This window comes from Ambystoma mexicanum, chromosome 5q (genome assembly GCF_040938575.1).
Source record: "Ambystoma mexicanum isolate Mex_15411 chromosome 5q, UKY_AmexF1_1, whole genome shotgun sequence".
Lineage (NCBI taxonomy): Eukaryota > Metazoa > Chordata > Amphibia > Caudata > Ambystomatidae > Ambystoma > Ambystoma mexicanum.
Window position 1 is genome coordinate 413408481 of NC_090933.1, and position 19266 is coordinate 413427746.

Genomic DNA, 19266 nt, shown 5'->3' on the forward strand with positions numbered 1-19266 from the left:
TGACACTGGAGGCGAAGAGATCCACTTGAGGGGTCCCCCAAAGGGCGAAGATCTCCAGGAGAATCTCCTGAGCCAACTCCCACTCGTGAGAGATTGTGCTCTGCCTGCTCAGAGCGTCCGCCGTCACGTTTTCGTCTCCGGCCAGATGAACTGCCGAGACCGAAACTTCCTGCTGGATGGCCCAGAACTCGGGCTGCATCGCCTCCCTGCACAGAGGAAGTGACCCTGCCCCCCCCCTTTTTGTTGAGGTAGTGCATGGCCACTGTGTTGTCCGTCAGGATCAGGACATTCTTTCCTCGCACAGTGGGCAGAAAAGCCTTCAGGGCTAGCCTGACGGCCCTCAGCTCCAACAGATTGATATGGAGTCTGGACTCCGACGGAGACCAACGACCGCTGACTGTCAGCTCGTTGGCATGAGCTCCCCATCCCGTGAGGGATGCATCCGTCAAGATCGTCACCTCCGGCCAGGGAAGCCAAAATGGAGCCCCCTTCATCAAGTTGCCTTCGACGGCCCACCACAAAAGGTCCTGGGCGACCGAGGGCGGCACCTGAACCGGGTCCGACATCCTGCCGGAGGCCTGCGACCATTGCATCTTGAGTGCCCACTGCAAAGATCTCATCCGCAGGCAAGCCTCTGGCACCAGAAGAATTCAGGATGCCATGAGGCCGAGCAACCTCAAGAACTCGAACGCTGGGAGCGTCTGGGCATGCTGAAACTTGGGCACCATCTGCTGAATGTGAAGAGCCCTCACCTGGGGAGGAAAACACTGCCCCAGGGAAGTGTCGAGCACTGCTCCGATGTACTGGAGCCGCTGTGTTGGCGTCAAATGGGACTTCTTTAAATTGAGGGAGAAGCCCAGCCTGTGAAGGGAGTAGCAGGTGACGGACAGATGATCCAGGACTTGCTCGGGAGAGCTCCCCCTGATAAACCAATCGTCCAGGTACGGGTAGACGTGAATCCCCCCTTGCCTGAGATGCGCTGCCACCACCACCATGAGCTTGGTGAAAACCCTCGGGCGGAGGTCAATCCGAACGGCAGGACCCGAAACTGGTCAAGTAGCAGGGGTCGCTACTGGCTGGACGGTATTTTCGCGACAAGGACCTGCCGTCCGCCGGGAGACTCTCCGGAGCAGTCCAAGCCGCCACCACCCTTCTCTGTAGAGCCATATGAAACGGCAGTACCGGGTCAGTTGGAGGACCAACATCAAGGATGTCCGTGAGATCATCCTGCACAAACTCCCCTGGGGGAGCAGACCATCCCAAGTACTCGGAAACCCTAGCCATAAGGCACCGGTACAAGGAATCGGCATGAGAGCCAGGCTCAGGCCGACAAAACTCTACCTCCGGAGAGGTGTCCAGTCCACTGGCATCATGCAGCGACTGCCTCAAATCGTCAAACTGACTATGGCCCGAGACCATATCATCTGGAACCTGACTAGGAACCAGGCCATCAGAATCCTCATCCACCTCCGAAATATATTCCAGGTGGCGAAAAGAAGGCACCCGAGAGTGCTTGCTCTTAACCAGAGCCTTCCTATGGGGTACCCCCGTGCCACGGGGAACCTCCGATACCCCGGCCTCGAAAGGCGTCGAGGGCGTCGAGTGAATCGGCGCCAGCGTCGAGAGAACAGGGATCGGCGCCGAGAGGATCAGCGTCGACGTCGACGTCTGATGCAGTGCCGCCAGCATCGACGGCGTTGACACAGTCCTCGAAGCCGGGGCTCCGAGCGTGTCCTTCGACGACCTGAGCGTCGACGGCTTCGATGACTTCCTCGGAGCCGGAGCCTCGAGAAAGCCTGTCGACGCCCTCGACGCCACAGGCGTCGATGTCTTCCTCGAAGACATCACAGGTGCACACGGTCTCGAACGCGTCGAGGACCGGGACCTGGAACGGGTACGTCGAGAACGAGTCCCCTTGTCCAAACGGGACCTCTCCCGTGACTCATGCCGACCACTCTTGCGAGTGGTGTCTCTCGACCTCTCACGGCCGACCCCACTCAGGGGCGCGGACGGTTTAGTACCCTGCAACTCGAGAATCGCCAGCATTTTCTTCCCAAAGGAAGCCCATTCCTCCGGCGTCGCACGGCTCGTGGGGTAAGGGACGTGCCGGGCAGAGTCCTCAGAAGAGGACCTGGAAGACGACCGCTGTCGGCGCTTCCGAGAATGCCTCAAAGAGGCCGAGGAGTGGCGAGACCGACTCCTAGAAGAAGACCCACGAGACTTCCGACGATGACGCGGAGAGTCACCTCTCGAATCATCCGTCGAAAGCCCCGCAGACTTCGACTTCCGGGGCTTGGACACCCGACCTACCGACAACTTCTTCTTACGTTCCCGTAAGGCCTTGGACGTGAGTGACTGGCAGTCGATACAGTCATCCGTGTCGTGGGCCTCCCCGAGGCACCAGAGGCAGGCGTCGTGCGAGTCCGTCACCGACATCTTGGACCCACACTCTCCGCACTTCTTGAAGCCCGGACGCGGGGTCGAAGACGAAGTAGAAGACATCTTCACACAAAGGATTTTCACACAAAAATGAATAGGTTCGAAGAACCGAGAAGAACAGAACTCCAAAGAGTCGAGGCGTAACCGAGATTCACGAAGCAACACGTTCGCGGAAAAAACGGAACTGAGGCTACGGGCGTCGTGCATCCTACTTATCACATCGGATGACGTCGGAGGAGGTCCTCGACGAAGGCGCATCGACGTCATCGACGCAGGACTCAGACGCCGAAAAAAGTTTCCGAAGCAGCACAGCTGTGGTGATTACCTGTCATAGATATGGAATACGTCGGAGGACCCAATCCCATCGAAAGAGAGCATCAGAGGAAACCTTCCTCAGCGCACTGGCAACGATGAAACCATTGGCCGCCAGAGAAGAGTCTGGGACCCCAACAGTGTGAAAGAGCATCAGAGGAAATGTTCCTCAGCGCAGTGGTAACGAGGAAACCACTGGCTACCAGAGAAGGGGCAGGGACCTAACAGTGAGAAAGAGCATCAGAAGAAATTGACTGGGGCGCAGTGGTAGCGAGGAAACTGCTGGCCACCAGAGAAAGGTCTGGAACCCCAACAGGGAGAAAGTACTGTGCCAAGCAATAGCATGAGAAGGGGGTTCTCCTGGTAACGAACGAAGAGCAGTGATAAAGATGCCAGGCATTCCCCCTGGCCTTGTTATGAACTGAACCAATCAACACCAGGAGAAGGGAGTCATTTTCCTGGTACAGACCCAACACCTGTATTGACACCGCCAGGGGAAGGGAGTCATTCCCCCTGGCCTTGTGGTGAACTGTATCAAGTAATACCAGGAGATGGAAGGTATTCTCTTGGTCCTGGGGTGAGAGTTGTACTGGAGACACCAGGGCAAGGGAGTCATCCCCCCTGGTTATATTGGAAACAGTATAAATCTACATCAGGAGAATGGAGCCATTGTTCTGTATGTGAAATTGCATAAAGAGTGGGTGAAACCCATAAGCTAGGGAATGGGAGTCATTCCCCCTGGCATTTCTGTTGTAAGAGAACATTCTCTGGACACTGTTCAAGAAGCAGGAGAATTGAGTCATCCTCCCAAGAAGAAACCTTCTGTTAGTTTATCTTTTAGTTGTAGTGTGAGGGTTAGAATAGGATTTGACACAGGACGGCAGAACTTTAATTTGACAGACATTCTGACACTTCCTTTAGTTTTAGTTTGAGGCAGAGAACCCCCTCTTAGAGACAGGGACAGTGAGGTTTCCTATTTGAGAAAAAAAGTGTATAACCAAAACCATGCCACCTTTGTGTCAGCTTCCTTCTTCGACACCCTTACAACACAAATGCATTGTCAGTACTCTTGTGGCCACAGTAGTCATGTCCCAGTAGGATCCCTCCATCTTGCTAGTAATGTAGTTGGAGCATAAAAGATATGTAATGAAGTGGTTTACAGAATCTCTGGGAGCATATTATGATCGAAGGCTGTCACACCTGACTACAGTCAAGTGACCCATTCTGGAACAATGCGGCTAAGTTGGAAAGAAAATCACATGGAAGTGGGAGATAAGAGTCTTTATTGTGGGTAATGTTGGCGAGTGCTGCAGAAGTCGGAGGAAGTCTGTTCTGCAGGTGTGGGTGATGGTCTATGAAGAATTCCTGGAGCAAGATAGAGTTACAGAAAGACAGTGGATGCTTGACACTGAGCCGTACAACAAAAGCGAAAAGGAGCCGAGAAACCCTTTCAAAGAGTACAAGACCAGGGCCACATGTAAAGAAATAAGGAGGGATGGGGAAGCCAGAGAGATTAGAAGCATAAAAAAATCTCGACCCTGCACAGACAAACTCCAGACTGGAAAAATTGCTTAAAAACATGCAAAAATGTTAGACTATAGTCCTTCATTTAGCTATCAAATAAGCAGAATGATTGATGAATAAGGAATACTTTTAAGAAATAACAGAGTAGTCATGGATACCAAAAATAGCCAGCATCATATTGATCAGACATATTATGCAAAACGTGACCTTCCCCTGTCGAAAATACATTGAGGAAGTGGCGTATCTGTCAGCGCATCAATATAGACAATAGAGATATGAGTCCCGAAATTATGCACGCAATTTCTCTATAAGAGGGCATTCAGGAAGAAGAAGCTGTTGATGTCCATAGACTTCTCCAACTGGAAATAATTTTATATTGGCTTTGGATGAATCCTTCAGGTTTTCAAAGCCAAGTGACTTATCTGCCTCTGTCCCGTGGTGATTTCTGTTATTTATTTATTTATTTGGTTATCTATATAGCGCTCATAGCCCGAAGGCATCTAGGCGCAATATACTTGACAATATATTGTATTCTCTACCTACAGTGTTGCCGTAGCAGTTAAGAAGAATGATAGGCCACCTTTCGGTGCACATGAATTTAAGTCATTCAAGGTTTTCTAGGTTTCGGTGGCACCACATGATCACATCTTTCTGGCCACATCTAGTTGAACTTTTCATAAACAATTTGAAAAAGGTGATAAAAGTGGGTCATCTCGCTCGAGAAGCAGTACCTTGAACACTAAGGGTCCATGCCACAGCACTACAAATTAATGTCCATTAGAACAGGTGTTTGGGGGGGGGGGTTCTGAAAACAAGCCTTCCTCATCTGCATTTGACTTTGTACATTTTGTGTCACGATGCTTTTCTGATAAGGGACACCATCAACATAAACAAAAGATTAAAGTATATGCTGACTGGCATCAGGAAGATAAAGATTCTTTGATATGTTTTGATGATGCTGTAGTACCAGTGCAACCAGTACAGCTGACAGCAAGCATGGCTAGGCTGGCTTTCGACTTGCAACTATTCACAACTGTAGATATCAAGTGGCCCACAAGTACAGCTGAGTGGAGGGACAAGCGCACAACGGAGTGCCGCATTTGAAGGTTGACAAACCTTCTGGGAAGGATTTGGCTCTATGCACAGGACACTACCACATGCTTCGTGGATGCAAAAGTGGCTTAAGCTGAGTCTCAGATAATTCTGCAAATGTCTCCATGCACTATCCAGAATAGAGAATGGTGGATTCCGGAAATAGATTGAAAGGTCATGTCAGTATCCTTATTGGGGCCGGGAGACGCTGTGTTATGTTCATGAAATAAATAATGATCCCGTTTACCCTCTACCGTGTCCATTGCTTCTTTTAAGGACATTCTTGAAGCATTGGCACCAGCTGTGTGCTTGGACCAGGTCATGTGATATATAGTTAGGTATTCTGATTATTTACACTATAAACAGGTGCTCCATTGCATCCTGATGAAAGACAGGCAACGTTCACTCAAAATCTTTGGTAGGAGTAATAAGAGGACCAAAGGAAAAGCATAGCCAGGAATGGAGTTGGCCCATGGGGCATAACAGGGCACTACGGCATCCACATTGCTTTCAGGGTGTTTGCAGGGGCCACTGGCGCCGTCCTTTTACCTGCAGTCAAGCCTGTGAGGTGTGGAGCTTTGAAGATTTGCAGGGTAAAGCGAACTGGACAACACTTGAATTGAGGTAAAAGATTCAGGACTGGCTCTAGAGGTTTTGTTGTCCTTGATCGGAATTCCTAGGCATGCTGCGCAGTCAAAGGCTGGGAGCCGCAGAGGACAAACCTTTCTTTTTCATTTTTTCGAACCCTCCTTTTACCTCTCTCTTCCTCATTCCTTTGATTCCAACAGAGGTACATGCTTGGCTTCTTACATTTGCGCTCATTTCATTTCCAATTGTGCAATCGGTCCCGCAGATCTGCTGTCCCTGCAATGAGTGGGCCTGCTGTGAGGAACTGACGGTGACAACAAGTAAGACAGACACAAGTGATCACAGTTGGACGGTGTTTACTGAACAATGAAATGCGGTATGCAGGTTGGAAACATGCCTAATCAAAACCTAACTCTAAGATGGGAGCAAATGTCAACCATCAATTGAAAAAAAAGGCAGAACTAGTGCCGTTGTGTCAAAATAAAAAGGGCCTATTCTATGAAACCTATTGCCAAGCTTCATAACTAATACAAAAAGGGGTATGGGATATTTCTTATGAAAAGAAAGGAGCGTTATCAATTAATATGTCAGGATGTGGTGGCCTGGGTCTTCCTTCCCCACGTTTTGGACAGAGGGGAAGATGGGAGCTTGGAGCACAGTACAGTCTCGGGCTTCTCCAGCACGAGGTGACTGTTCCAATGGCAGTTCTCAGGACCATCGATGGCCAAGTCTCGTTTCACTTGAAAGTCTCTTGCCTTCGGGGCCTGATGTGTTCAGTTAACAAAAAAACAAAAAAAGTTACTTTAACAAATGAAAATTCATTTCCAATACTTCAATATGGGTGATGGTTTCACCCCTGGATCCCCCTCTTCTGGGCTGACCCTTTTCGTATCGTATTTCACAATTCTGATACAGTGACTGCTTCTCCCCCGGGCCTCCCTCTTCTGGGCTGACCCTTCTCAAATGTAATCTAAATTTCAGAAAGGGTGATGGCTTCACCCCTGAGTTCCCCTTTTCTGGGCTGACTTTTTTTTAAAATCGCACGCCTAGATTCAGATAGGGTGATGGTTTCACCCCTGGGTCCCGCCTCTTCCGGGTTGAACCCTTTCAATGGTAATCCACAAATGTATAGATCATTTTCTTCTTGAAGCTTGGATAATAGCTTCACTTCTTGGATCTCCCTCTGCCGGGCTCGAACCGCTCTTGATTGTCAGTACTCGGGTGATAGCTTCACCCCTGGATCTCCCTCCGCCGGGCTCTGACCCTTCTTGACTGCTAGTACTTGGGCGATAGCTTAATCTCCGACATCCCTCCTTCGGGTTCACCCTTGCCATTCCTTTAGCTTGTACTTCTCTTTTCTCATTCCGGGGTGACAACTTGTCACCCTTGGATCCTCCTCCGCTGGGCTCCGACCCCTTTTGATTTTTAGCCTCCCCTTCACCGGCTTTACTATGGCTCTCGATCAGGATGATAGTGGCTCACCCCTCGTTACTTTCAATGTTTACTTTTTTAAATCTTTTATACAGTTCAAGGTTTTCGGGATACACTTCCCTTTATTTCACAGTGCTTGTAGATCAAAGTCTTTTGAATGTACAGGGATTTTGCTTGACCCTCTGTATGACCACTTTTACTTATTTCGCTAGCCTTCCCACGGCCCTCTGGTACATGTTGTTTCTTTCACATGGGGCTCGACCAGTCTCTCAAATTAGCACCCATGTGGTGCAACTATCCCTCTGCAGCTGGTCTCCCCTTCACTCTTAACAGTTCATTCAAAGTTCAATAGCTCGGTTTCGAAGCTTGCCACTCCTGCGGTTGTCACTCAACACAGCCTGGTTCTTATCAGTTCTCCCCTCGACTCACCAGTTGTGATGAACCGCTTGGCTTTTGGCTTCTCTGGAGTCAAGGCCGGTACCACTGGCGCAGGAGCTTCCCTCGCTCCTAGTTATCGGCATAAGCTTGTCCCGTGTACCATTGAGATCTGCTGCAGGACACTTGTGGTATTGTTCACAGTCTTAGGCTTTCCTATACGAAGGGTCCGCGGGCCTGGGACGAAAAGGGCAAGGTCACTTCTCACTTCGCCACCCTCTTGAATTCCTGCCACCTTTCTCCTTCTTTTGAACTGCTGCGTGGTAGCCGCCTCGTCGTGCTGTCTGCTGTACTTGCCTTACCCGTACTGTGCTCTCTGGCTCCACCTTTTATCCCTTTGGGGAAGGGAAAGGGCCGTCAGGTGTGTGTGATTCTGATCAATTGCCTGACTTTGCCTGACCCTTGAATTGGGACATGTCAGGGAAATGGCTTGGGTATTAGTCTGTTGTCTTTTGTGTTGTGCAAAAGTGTTAGAGTCAAAAAAGGGGGGAGGTAGTCGTATGTCCTAAGTGAGAGGATGGGGAAAAGGTGTTAAAGGAAGGGGGATACGTGGAGGCCACCAGTTGGTGCAAGGATTGAGGACGCAGGATAGAGCTCCTCCATGTACTTGACCCCCCCAAATTGGCAAAGGTGCCCTCATTTGCCCCCAAATTATGAGCACTATAACGCCCACTGGGAAGACCGACCAACAGAGCGCATTGTGGGTGAAAACCTGAATGAAATCAGTGAACATTTCACGAAGATACACCGCCGTAACCGAGGCGGGCTCTTGTCAGTGAAGGGAGAGCACGAAGCGTAGCCTGCCCGCCTCCGGGAAAGAACTGTTCAGATGTGGAGTGGGAAGGCCGCCCACAGACACTAGAGCTTTGGTGCCGGTAGTCCGGAATCCTCCGAACCACGAAAGTGTCCCTCCCTCAGTGGAGGAATCAACCGTGGTTCTGAAAGCTGGAACTTCATGAGACGACCAATGTTGTGCCTCGCAGCGGAGGCCCCGATCGAGGCGGCCTAACTACGGGGCACAGAACCGCGGCACAGAAGAAGGTAGGAAGTTAAGGGCAAAGTGGAGTGCACGCACCGCAGGTGAATGAGAGACCCGCTCGGGGAAGCAGTGAACCTGGGAGGTGATTAGAACATGAGAGCTGTCCAAGGGCAGTGGCCGCCCGGGTCCCCCGCCCCTCCCCCGGTCTCGTAAGGTCCATAATTACCTGCACGTAGGGAACGGTGGAAACACGCTAAAGACAGAAAAATGGCGAAATGCACATCCCATAAACTCCCCGCCCCAAGCAAACGGAGCACCGCAAGAATATAACGCTGCAAAGAAGTACAATACGTCGTGCGGTAGTACATTCATCCACGAGACCACAGATCATCCGTCCGAAACGCAATCATATCGGGCCAGACAGGCACCACCATGTCACACACAGCGGAAGATTAGACGCTGGGGCAGGGCACTCAAGAGGAGAACAACCGCCCTACAGGCCCGGCACACGGCGAGGTGCTTGGACAGTTAGACAGCACCCTCTTCATACCGCCAGGCACAGTTGGCGGTTGTCAGAGCCGTTACATGGTAGTGGAGGGGAGGAACGCACAAAAAAACCTGAATACAACATCCTTGGTGCATTGAGACAAAAGGCCAAGGTGTGAACATCATTGGAGACCCCAGGAAGACTATTAAGCACAGCAAAGAGAACCCAAACACAGACCGGCAGGCATTGACCCCCTTCCGTGAGGTGCAAACTCACTTTAGAGATCAAACACGGACGCCCTAACATGCACCAAAGAGGAGACCAGCCATCAAGCAAGAGGCCTAATCCCATCCTCCCTCGAGGCATGCAAATGCACACGGGGAGACAAGGTCTCAAAAGCAGGTCACAAACGACAGTGTCTCTACGACGCAGCCCCCCTGTGTCAGAACACGCATAGGTACACCAGGAAGGGGCACACTGGGCAACCGGAGTGATATCGAACCACAGATTAAAGAACCTCGGTCAACTCCAATCCACGAAGGGCACGACAACATAATAACCATATGGTGACGAAGCAGAAGACTTGCTGATTAAACAGGGAAAAAGGTTGATTCGCAGTAGGGCACGGCAAAGGTGTTACAGGTGTGTGGCCCCCGATTCGGGGTGTGTGCCCACCTGGCATGAACATCTTAGACCGCATACAGCATCCCTGAGGCAATCAACCAAGTGACCCCCAAGCCAAACATTGCCCCCACACCAAACAGTGAGTCATTGCAGCACCAAGGGATCACGCACACTCAGTATTCTGCAACAGCCGTAGCTGAAGACCCTCATGGTGGCAACATTCAACCACCTCTGGTGACCCCTAAAGAAGCGCCCCCGAACACGACACGTTGACAAATAGACAAAGACAGAAGCACTGGCTTATGGAACACAAAAACAGACTGGCAGAATTTGCTTACTCAGGAAGAAAAGACAACAGTGACCTCAACGACAACTCAACAATGGTTTCAGGGAGTCAAGACTCAATGGCCACAAAAGTTGACGTCGCCTCGCTGCTAGACGAAATTAGAAGCATGCAGGCAGACATAGGCAGCAAAGTGGACAAGATCAACATCACAATGGACAAAATGGAAGAGAGGCTCCAAGAAGTGGAACACAATCATTCCTCTCTAGACACCTTGGAAACACAAATAGACGTCCGGCTAAGTGACCTAGAATGACGAGAAGCAGACATGATCCTAAAAATGGACGATTTCGAGAATCGAGAAAGAAGAAACAATATCTGTTTTTTCGGAATTCCAGAAAAAGAGGGGGAGACAGAAGGTGATCTAAAAAATGTGATTCACCAGATTGTAAAACGCCTATTTGATGACGACTCAATTGATGTTACAAAAATCGAAAGACTCCCAGAGCAGGAGGACCTGCCGGGGGTCCAAGATCTGTCTTAGTACACTTTCACAACTACCCCAACAGCCTCAAAATCCTTGAAAAGACCAAGACCAAAGGGGCAGTGATGCTAATCACAAAGCACCGCCATCTTCCAAGATTTGTCATTGCTCACTCTCGCAAAGCGACGACTGTGCCTGCCACTGACCAAATGGCTGAGAGAAAAAGGAATACGCTACAGATGGGGTTTCCCGTTCTCAATCACATTCGAGCTAGACGGGCAGAAATGCATTGTAGTAACAGAAGCTGAGATCGACAACACCACATGGGAACTACTGGGAGGCGAAACCACAAGGAAAATCAACCAGAAGCTAGTAGAGACACCAGATGGCGAGTGAAAGGACCAAGGAGAAGAAAGATACCAGGATCGAGAAAGTTAATGAAACTCAATACAACTTCACCCGATGCATCATGAGAACACGGCAAAATCCGAGACACGTCGGTGCAAGGAGGCACCCACGTAAATGAACTCACTCCTGTGTCACTGGTGGCAAGTAAAGAAATGTCCTACGCACCATTGCGACGCAAGCTGTTAAATAATCTTGCAGGTGAACAATGGAATCATAGACGACCTGGTAAAGTTGTAATATGTTAAAAGTGTTTAACAAAGTTTGAACTGTTATAGTTAAGAAATGTATACCTAATTGGAGTCTAATGAGGGCACCCAACATGGTGGTGTAATGTGCACGGTTCTGGTACGGGGACCTCGCTGGTGGCCGGACTCGCCCAGTGAATGCAACTGGGATAGACCGGGCGCCCGGAATGGAAGGAAACATGGGGGAAGTAGAGGGAGGGGGGCAGATAGGGGGCCGGGCGACAGCGAAGTTTCCAAGAAAAACCTGACAAATCATAAGGCTCGAGAAATGGCTTTTATCACAACCAAGAACACTATACTAGGGGGACCTCTCCGACACATGAGGGTGGGTGAGAATTGCAAACCCCACACATGGCGGCACTAACAGGGTCACACAAGGGTGGCACACTCCGAATCTGCACATTAAATGTCAAGGGTCTGAATTTGCCCACAAAAAGATCCTTAGTTGCCAGAGAATTCAAGAGATCTGGCACTGATGTCTTATTCCTACAGGAGACTAGATATCAAAGAGGCGAGGAACGCAGAATACCTAGTGGCTTAATTGGGAGTACATACTGGAGCTCTGCGATTCTCAAGAAGGCAGGGGTATGAATTTTGATACTGAAGGGGATACGGTATAAAGGTCACAAAAACATGGGAAGACACTGAATGGGAGAGCACTACTGATTTCAGGCCAAATTCAGAACACAAAGATCACTTTGGCAACACTCTATGCACCTAACCAAGGTCAGAAGAGATTTTTGCAGAGGACCACAGAGAAAATAATAGGGGCAGCACAGGGACACCTCATACTCGGAGGAGACTTTAATACATGGATGAACGTAGCCTTGGATAGACAGACCAAGGAGGATGTGAACCATGAACCTCAGGGCCAATGGGGGACAGAACTAAACACGGCTATGGAACTGTATGGTTTAAGGGATAGCTGGAGGTATCTTCACCCGCAGGAAAGGGGTTTCACCTTCTACTCTATCCCGCACAGCAACCTCATGAGAACCGATTATCTATACATCTCAAGAGACCTCCTAGAGCTATTGGGGAAATCTCACATTCATCCGATTTCATGGTCAGACCATGACATGGTATCAATCGATATATTCTGGGAAGGTCTACGCACCGGAAATTCAAAATGGAGATCTAACAACTTTTAGAGAAGAAATGGAAAACAAAATCAAACAATTCTTTGTTGTTAACAAGACGGGGGAGGTGCAGAAGGGGACTGTATGGGATACAGCCAAGGCCACATGGAGAGGTATCCTCATCAGGGAGGGGGCCTGAAAGAAAAGAGAATGGGCCTCATTACAACTTGTGCGGGATGGGTTTAACGGCGCCGGTAATGGTGCCGGCGCCGTTAAACCCACTCCGCACTATTATGAGGTTCCCATCGCGGGACCCGGATCGGACGCCTGGTAAAACCAGGCGTGCTTTCCGGGTCCCGCGATGGGAAGAAGGAGGTAACAACGGGCCAGTTGTAATCTGCCCATTGTTACCTCCATCCCCATTCCCATTGAGCCCTATGGAGGCTCAAATGGGAATGGGGAATGGTACCTGCAAGGAGGAATTACCGGGTCCTCCAATGTTAGAATGACCCGGTTATTCCTCGTTGCAGGTACCCGGTAAATGAGCCCAGTTTGGTGGCAGCCATGGAGCGAATAGCTCCATGGCTACTGCCAAACTCGTAATGAGGCCCAATGTGCACTCATAGAAAAAGGTTTGAGAACCAAAATAGAACAGGCCGAAAGGCTTGCACAGTCCTCCCCCAGAGACAGACAGAACTATTTTATGGAAGCCAGGGACTTTAAGAGAGAAACTGAAGTTACTTCAAGAAGGCAAAATAGTCCGAAACCTGCAGTTTCTCAAACAAATATTTTATGAAAAGGGGGATAAGGCCGACGCCCCATTGGCGGCACGGCTACGAAAACAACGAGCCGAAAGATGGGTGAAGGAGGTAGAGGGATCAGATAACAATAATGTGGACGCTGCAGAAGGGATTCGGGAGGCATTTGCCTCCTCCTACGAAATGGGAGGAAACGACACCTGCTGGAGACATTGAGAAATATTCGTAGAATCTCAGCTCCCCTCACTAACGAAAGCAAAGGCTGAGTCCCTCGAAGCACTGATCACAGGAGACAAAATAGAAACGCCTCAAACTGGGGAAAGCACCCGGCGAAGATGGTTACACCCCAGGGTTCAACAAAACATTTTCGCTGATGCTAATCCCTTTCCTAACGGCACTCTTTAAATGACACAATGAAAACAGGAAAGGCACCTGACTCATTTGCCCAAGCCCTCCTCACAGTAATACCCAAAGAAGGTAGAGACCCTAGATGTTGTGGCTCCTACCGCCCAATATCACTCCTGAATATCGTTGTAAAAAATATATGCCAGGGTCACTGCAGCCAGATTAGAGGGCCACCTGCCAAAGCTGGTGCATTCTGACCAGGTAGGATTCGTACTAGGTCGTCAGGGAGCAAATACAATGAGGAAAACACTCCACCTAATAAACTAAGCCAGAGGAATGCAGGGAGACCGCACCCTCCTCTCAATAGACTAGGCTTTCGACAGAGTAGCATGGGAATTTTTAGATGGAGTCCTCGTGAAGGTTGGGCTGGGTCCGAAACTCCTCAGAGGCATTAAAGCATTATACTCTTTCCAGAAGACCTGTGTAGCGGTGGTTCAATCTGGGAAGAGGGACTAGACAGGGGTGCCCATTATCCTCAATGCTCTTTGTTCTTTCATTAGAACCACTCGCTCAGAGATTGCGACTAGATCAGAGGGTGGAAGGTATCACGGTTGGGGGTGAAACGTACAAACTAGGTCTTTATGCATATGACATGCTGTTACACATAACAAACCCCCTAACATCGATTCCAGCAGCGATTGAGGTAATTGAAACATAACGTCAACTGGCAGGGCTCAAAATAAATCCCAGAAAATCAGTCCAACTCCCAATAGACAAATGTAGAGACGCAGATATAGGGCGCTTCACACCCCTAGGCATGAAAACCAGCCCGGGGATATTAAAATACTTGGACATTAACGTCACCAGGGAACCTAAAGAATTATATGAGGCGAATTTCCCCCCTCTGATGACGGTGATAGAAAACAACCTCACTGGATGAAATCATTTAACTCTCGTGGATGGGGCAACTTAACACCATTAGAATGGTGATGCTACCAAAAATCTTATACCTATTCCAGATGCTCCCCATTCAAATACCTGATGATTATTTTGCGAAAACCAAGGCCTCACTATTGCACTTTCTATGGAAGGGCAAGAAATACTAGAGTCCCCTCCGCACTACTACATCTCAACAAAGACAGTGAGGGAGTGGGGCTCCCAGACATACGCCTATATTATGAAGCCACCCAGCTAAGGATCTTGGTCCCACACCTTAGACAGCGAAAGGACCTGCCTGGACAACCACCACCTTCGTCCGGCTACCGTAGGGGAGTGGCTGTGGGTACCTAGGCCAAAGTTACTTAGAAGGATACAGGAACACCCCATACTGGGAACCCTGTGGAGTATATGGCGACAGAGAGCGGATATGAAGGGCATTACAACATGGCCCTCACCTCTGGGACACATATGGGTACCAGGAATTAGGGACGCCATCCCAGACCCAGAGAGATTCCAAACGTGGTTTGAAGCTGGACTCGAAAGGGCAGAACAGTTATGGAAAGGGGGAAATTACATTACGATACAGGATCTCGAAGAGGCACTGGGACTTGGGCCACTTCCAGTCTTTCTATATTTACAACTGAAGGGAATCATGACCAGAGAAATCTGGAAGGACAAACTGCAGAGAGAATGCACCCCCTTCGAGAAGATACTGGACACCAGTACAGGTTCCATTGGTCTGATAGGTGCACTATATAGAGCTACGGTAGAGACGAAGAACTCCCGGTCCAACAAATTAAGGAAAAAATGTGAAGTTGATTTGGGGAGGGAGCTGGCTTATGATGTGAATGAACACTGCAAACATGCATAGCCTGCCAATACAAACTTCATGGCATCAAACTTCTCTATAGGTTGCAATATGACCCAGTCAGACTTGCTAAAATGTACCAAGGAGTGAGTCCCTATTGTTGGCATGAATGTGGAATGAAAGCTGATTATTGGCACATTTGGTGGGGCTGCACAGCGGTGCAGTCATATTGGGACGAGGTTCTTAGTTGGATTAGAGAATTAGACGGGGAGACAAGGGACAAAGTACCAATGTTAATATTGTTTGGGGAGACAAGGGACAAAGTACCAATGTTAATATTGTTTGGCCTAGAAGAACAAGATGACGAGTTTGTAAAGCTACCTAAAATGGCTCATGGTTTGCTTCTAGCTGCAAGGACATGCCTTGCGACATTCTGGAAAAGGAAAACTCTTCCATCAAAGACTGAATGGATCAGGGTGGCACAGAACTTATATATAATGGACCGCTAGACCGCAGCGATCCACGGGGAACAGGCCTCCGTGGAAATGGCATGGTCTGACTTTTGTGCTAAATGCGATCACTGAAATAATGTTTATAGACCTGCTCGATGTAGAGAATTATGCCCAAGCCTGTGTCTACCCCTTGAAAAGGTCTATATGCCGAATGAAATGTAAACGCCCGGAGTGTTGTCGAGGTCCCCCTGATGATGTCAGTTAGTAAAATGTGATATATTTGAGCCTACAGTGTAATGTAACAGGGGAATGGGGGGCGAACAGGAAGAGATGGGGAATACAAAGAAACGCAATAGCACAAGTTGTCTGCTTAATATGTTAAGATGTTTTCACTCTATGATATGTCGATTTAAATGACAGAACACTTGAGGCCTGTATATGATGTGACTCTCTAAATTCAATAAAACCGAAATTTAAAAAATAAAAAGGAAGGGGGATACCGTGTCTCACCCGTCGGTGTCCCGCTCCCACTCCCTAAGGACCCCCCATCCAGGTGATCCTCCCTCACTGGTCCTCCCCCAGGAACTGGATCCAATAGCGATGGCCGTGTCCTGGCCACCTGGATGACAGATCCTCGAGGTTTAGGCAGGGAGACACCTTCAGGTTTCTCCCACTGCTTAAAATATCAACCCCACAAAGGTGAAATTGCATAAGGAAAGAAATGGTCAGTTACACATACATTATGGGGTGATACCCTTTTCAGTTTGTTTTTGGTGTGCATTTTGAAGCACGCCCACAAACCCAAAAGAAGAGGAGGTAGGTTAACAGAATTAGGGGGTGTAAGGGCCGTAGGGTCTTGAAAAATAAATCTGCTTGCCAGAATAAGGATATTAGATTTGTGATAGTTGAATTGAAAGGGAGGAAGGGAAAAAAGAAGGATAAAAGACAATTTGAGATTGAAACATTTTGGCACTGGTGATTTTGTTTTTTGGAGTTCATGAAATTTTTTGCATTTTGATTCACTATTACCAGTTGTACAGTATGTTCCACTGTGTTTGCTAATGGGCATTAATTCACTCCTTTCACAGATTAATCTATGTAATACATTTGAGTATTGACAGACATGTTTCCCCCCTCCTCTGTTAATTGTCATGAACTCCTAAAGCACTGCATATTTGCGTTGCATATACATAAGAGCCAAAACACATTTTAAGCCTGGGTTACCTGATGGATGCGACGCAAAGGCCAACAACACCACACTAGAAATGAAAAAAGACAGTATCTGTAAGAGCAAGAAAAAAATACCATGCAAGTGAAATAAAATGTTGACCTCTTCATTTCGAAAAATAAAAATCACTGACTTTAGCACAAGGCCACCAAGAGTACATGAAGTTTGTACGTATCAACACCTGATGACTTAACAGGTTTAGAAGGTGACGGCTGAGAGGCCACAGGCTGCGGGTCCTAATCAGCTGGGACTGGACTCAGAGCCATGAAACAGTAAAATTCAGTCTGGTTTTCAAGATGACCAATAAATAAGCAAATAATCTCCATGCTAGATATAATTAATTTACAAGTCTATTCATGGTGCTATCCAAAAAACCTAACCTTTTTTTCTATGTGGTGAGTAGATAAGCCCAGCCCTTAATAATGGAAAACTTCATATCTACTAAAACAGACACAATTGGTTCCATGTCTATTGAGTGAAAGTAATGCCCGTTGACTTGGCAGAAAAATTAAAGAACGCAGCCATTTCTTTCACGTGAAGAGTGAGTTTATTGCAAAGGTGCAGAAGTAAGTGATCGACACGATGGTGGCATGTTTATTGCTATAAATGTTTGTTAAAGAAATGAGGGTTGGGGAAAACCCAACTATAATAATGTAAGGCGTCTGTCAGGATGTCCAAAGTCCACCATTGTGTCAAAACCTATTTCCAACCCTTACACTAGGAACTCAAACTAAGGGGAATGGTGATCTTCTTTGGTTGAGAAGAATGCTTTTCTTCTTCTGGAAATGAGATTAAAAGCTATTTTCAAACGTGTGAAGCATAGTTCAAAATGATTCAAAAACACATTTCCAAAGGATGTGCAACCATAAGACAAAAAGGTTGTGTCCTCACAATGCAAAGGGTATCTCTCCCTTATCTTAGCTTTCCAAAATGTTCTCAAATATGTTTTTTTTCAAAGTATGAAGACAGTGGGCCTCATTACGAGTCCGACGGTAACCGAGGCGGTAAAACCGCCTGGTTACCGCCGGACTCGTATTACCATTCCGCCTCCGTGATTCCCGGAATTACCGGGGCATTACAACCCCGGTTTTCCGGGAATCACGGAGGTGGAATGGTGTTAATCCCCATTCCCATTGAGTCCTATGGGACTCAATGGGAATGGGGATCATGGAAACACCGGCAGCATCTCGTAATGCTGCCGGTGTTTCCTCGTCCGCCTGCAGGCGGGCGGTGTTAAACCCGCCAGGTCAAACCTGGCGGGAACATCACCTCCCGCCTGCAGGAGTCGGGATCAGGCGGTCCGGAAACAACGGTGGCGGCGGGTTTACCGCCACCGTTATTTCCGGACTGCCTGATTTGTAATGAGGCCCAATGTCTCCCTTCTCTTGGCTTGATATAGTGTTCAAAAACACCAGGGTGGATGACTCCCTTCCCCTGGTTCCTTTTCAGCTTCTCTCACAGCCAGCGTGGTTCACTAATCTGCCAGGTACTGTGACTATGAAGATTCACAATGATCGCCTTTCCGACTTACATTTTGCTTTCTGATATACTTGGTATACTGCCCTGCCAAGTATCATAGGGCGTTTTTGGATAACCAACCTTTTGCCACTGGCTCCTTCCCATTAACCTCAAGCACTCCCTTGTGCACCCCTGCCTAAAAATCCACCTTCTGACCATTCCTGCACGGCTAACTACCGCCCTATCTGCACTACCCCCTTCTTGGGCAAACTCTTGGAGAAGTTGGTCATCTCCCAACTAATCCATCACACTGAATCTGTTGGCTGTCTCCACGACCACCAGTCTGGCTTCATATCAGCCAGAGGCACAGTAACTGCTCTCCTGAACACCCGTGATGGCTTGTTCTCAAACCTCGACTCCAACTCTCCTTCCGTTCTCACCCTCCTCGATCTGTCCTCTGCCTTTGACACGGTCAATCATTCCACCCTCCTAAATTGGTTCCAAGATACCCTGGGCATCACGGACCGCGCACTGGCTGACCTCTTTCCTCTCAAATCGGCCCTCCCAAGTGCAACTCGGCCCTTTTCTCTACTCTATCTCACTCTCTACTTGCAGCGTCCCTTCGGGCTCCATCCTCTCGCCGTGGCTTTTCAACATTTACCTTGCACCTCTTGCCCACCTGATCTCCCCCTTCTCTCCTCATTTCCAGTGCTATGCTGACGACACACAGCTTTTGTTCAAGCTTCCCTCCTCTTCCTCCTTGGCTTCTCCCCTCATTCCCGACTGTCGGACTGCTATTCAGAAATGGTCCGATATGATAACGATCTCTGCCTTAATGCCAGTAAGACTGAGATCCTTCTCATTGTGA

The 19266-nt window shown here is 48.6% G+C and overlaps 1 protein-coding gene across 3 annotated transcripts in view; it reads right to left on the reverse strand.

The window, feature by feature from the left end:
* Nucleotides 1–19266, reverse strand: part of TMEM241 (transmembrane protein 241) — a 1254706-nt gene that overhangs the window by 370780 nt on the left and 864660 nt on the right. For all 3 annotated transcript variants that reach the window (XM_069620899.1, XM_069620898.1, XM_069620897.1), the window contains one exon: nt 16937–16971. In XM_069620899.1, coding sequence (XP_069477000.1) covers nt 16937–16971 — 35 coding nt within the window. The remainder of the gene's footprint in view (nt 1–16936; nt 16972–19266) is intronic.